Source organism: Perkinsus marinus (genome assembly GCF_000006405.1).
Source record: "Perkinsus marinus ATCC 50983 genomic scaffold scf_1104296957540, whole genome shotgun sequence".
Classification (NCBI taxonomy): Eukaryota; Perkinsozoa; order Perkinsida; family Perkinsidae; genus Perkinsus; species Perkinsus marinus.
Window position 1 is genome coordinate 1 of NW_003207094.1, and position 1,254 is coordinate 1,254.

General features: G+C 49.6%; 1 protein-coding gene across 1 annotated transcript; it reads left to right on the top strand.

Annotated features, from left to right (window-relative positions):
* Positions 1 to 214: 214 nt before the first annotated feature.
* Pmar_PMAR000997 (Multidrug resistance protein, putative) lies at positions 215 to 1,072 on the top strand (the record flags this gene model as incomplete). Its single annotated transcript, XM_002774749.1, has 5 exons — positions 215 to 402; positions 451 to 593; positions 644 to 766; positions 817 to 918; positions 962 to 1,072. Coding segments are annotated over 5 exons (667 nt in total), but the record flags the coding sequence as incomplete, so codon positions are not given.
* Between the last annotated feature and the right edge of the window lie 182 nt (positions 1,073 to 1,254).

Consider the following 1,254-nt stretch of genomic DNA (forward strand, 5'->3'; position numbering starts at 1 on the left):
GGTACTCGTCCTGTAATCGTAGCGTACCTTACTGACGTAAGTGACAATGATGATATGAAGCTCTACGGTGTCATCATGGGTATCTTCGTTGTCGTCGGACAGCTCCTCGGTCCTGTCATAGGTAAGGTTTTTGGACTACCATTTTTCCGCCTCAACGTGCTTCTCCTTAGGGGGAGCTCTGATGCAGTTCTCGATGTGGCTCCCCTTTTACTTTATGGGTATCTTGGCCGCCGTCCTCCTCTTGCTTGAGTTCTTCTTCCTCCGAGAATCCCTTGTGAAGGATGAGAGTGGGAAGCTGGTTTCCAGAGTGAAGAAGGTTGAAGAGGAGAATGTGGAGTACCCCAAAAACAAATGGCTTATCCCGACTGTCATCTGCCTCGGGATCGCCGCCTTCTGCAGACAGTAAGAATCATATCCGTTGCCCCTTCGTATTATGTACCCACGTTCGAGATACGTCTATCTAACATGGAACACCGTTTTCGGTTTATTGGGAGCTGACCGCTTCCACCTCTCCTCGTCCAGCAATGGTGTGGTGATGGGCGTGCAAGCCGCTGTGGCGATCGTGGCCAACATAATCTACGTCCCTCTCACACGTACATGGCATGCTGTCACTAGACTTGTGCTGTATGCAGCTTTGTTTTAGGTTACTTGGTCCCTGCCCGTATTGGGTTCATTGGTCAGATTATATGTGTGGTCGTTATTGCTGTACCTTGGATTTATAATCTCTATGCAGCTGTCTTCCTTGGCATGTTGGTCAACATTGGGGGTACTACCAACTTTTAGTGACATCATCTGGTTCCACTATTCCTGTATTAGGTAACCTTTATTTCGGCGGCCTACCTTACTTTAATGCTGTCATCTCCCCGCCGAAGAAAAGGGGGCTGATAAACTCTCTCGTCATTGCTATGTCCAACGCCGGTGAGTGCTTCCTTCCCCGCAATGCTGACATTTCTCTTCGTAGGCGGTATTTGTGGTCCACTTCTGGCCGGAGTTCTCTACGATATGAGTCCCGTTCATCATGCCTATCCATTCTATATGAGCACTGCTATGGCTGTTATCGGAGCAGCGTCTTGTAAGTTCACTAGCCATGCTCCTTCCCCTTCACCAGATGTGTTCAGGTTTTGGTATCGATCGCGGTATCAAGCATGCTCTTGATTTACTCGATAAGATGCGCATGGCCCAGAGGAAGGCTGAGTCGAGCTCCAAGAGCCTAGTGTCTTCCCCGACCACCTCCTCAGCCGCCTTTTCGACGGT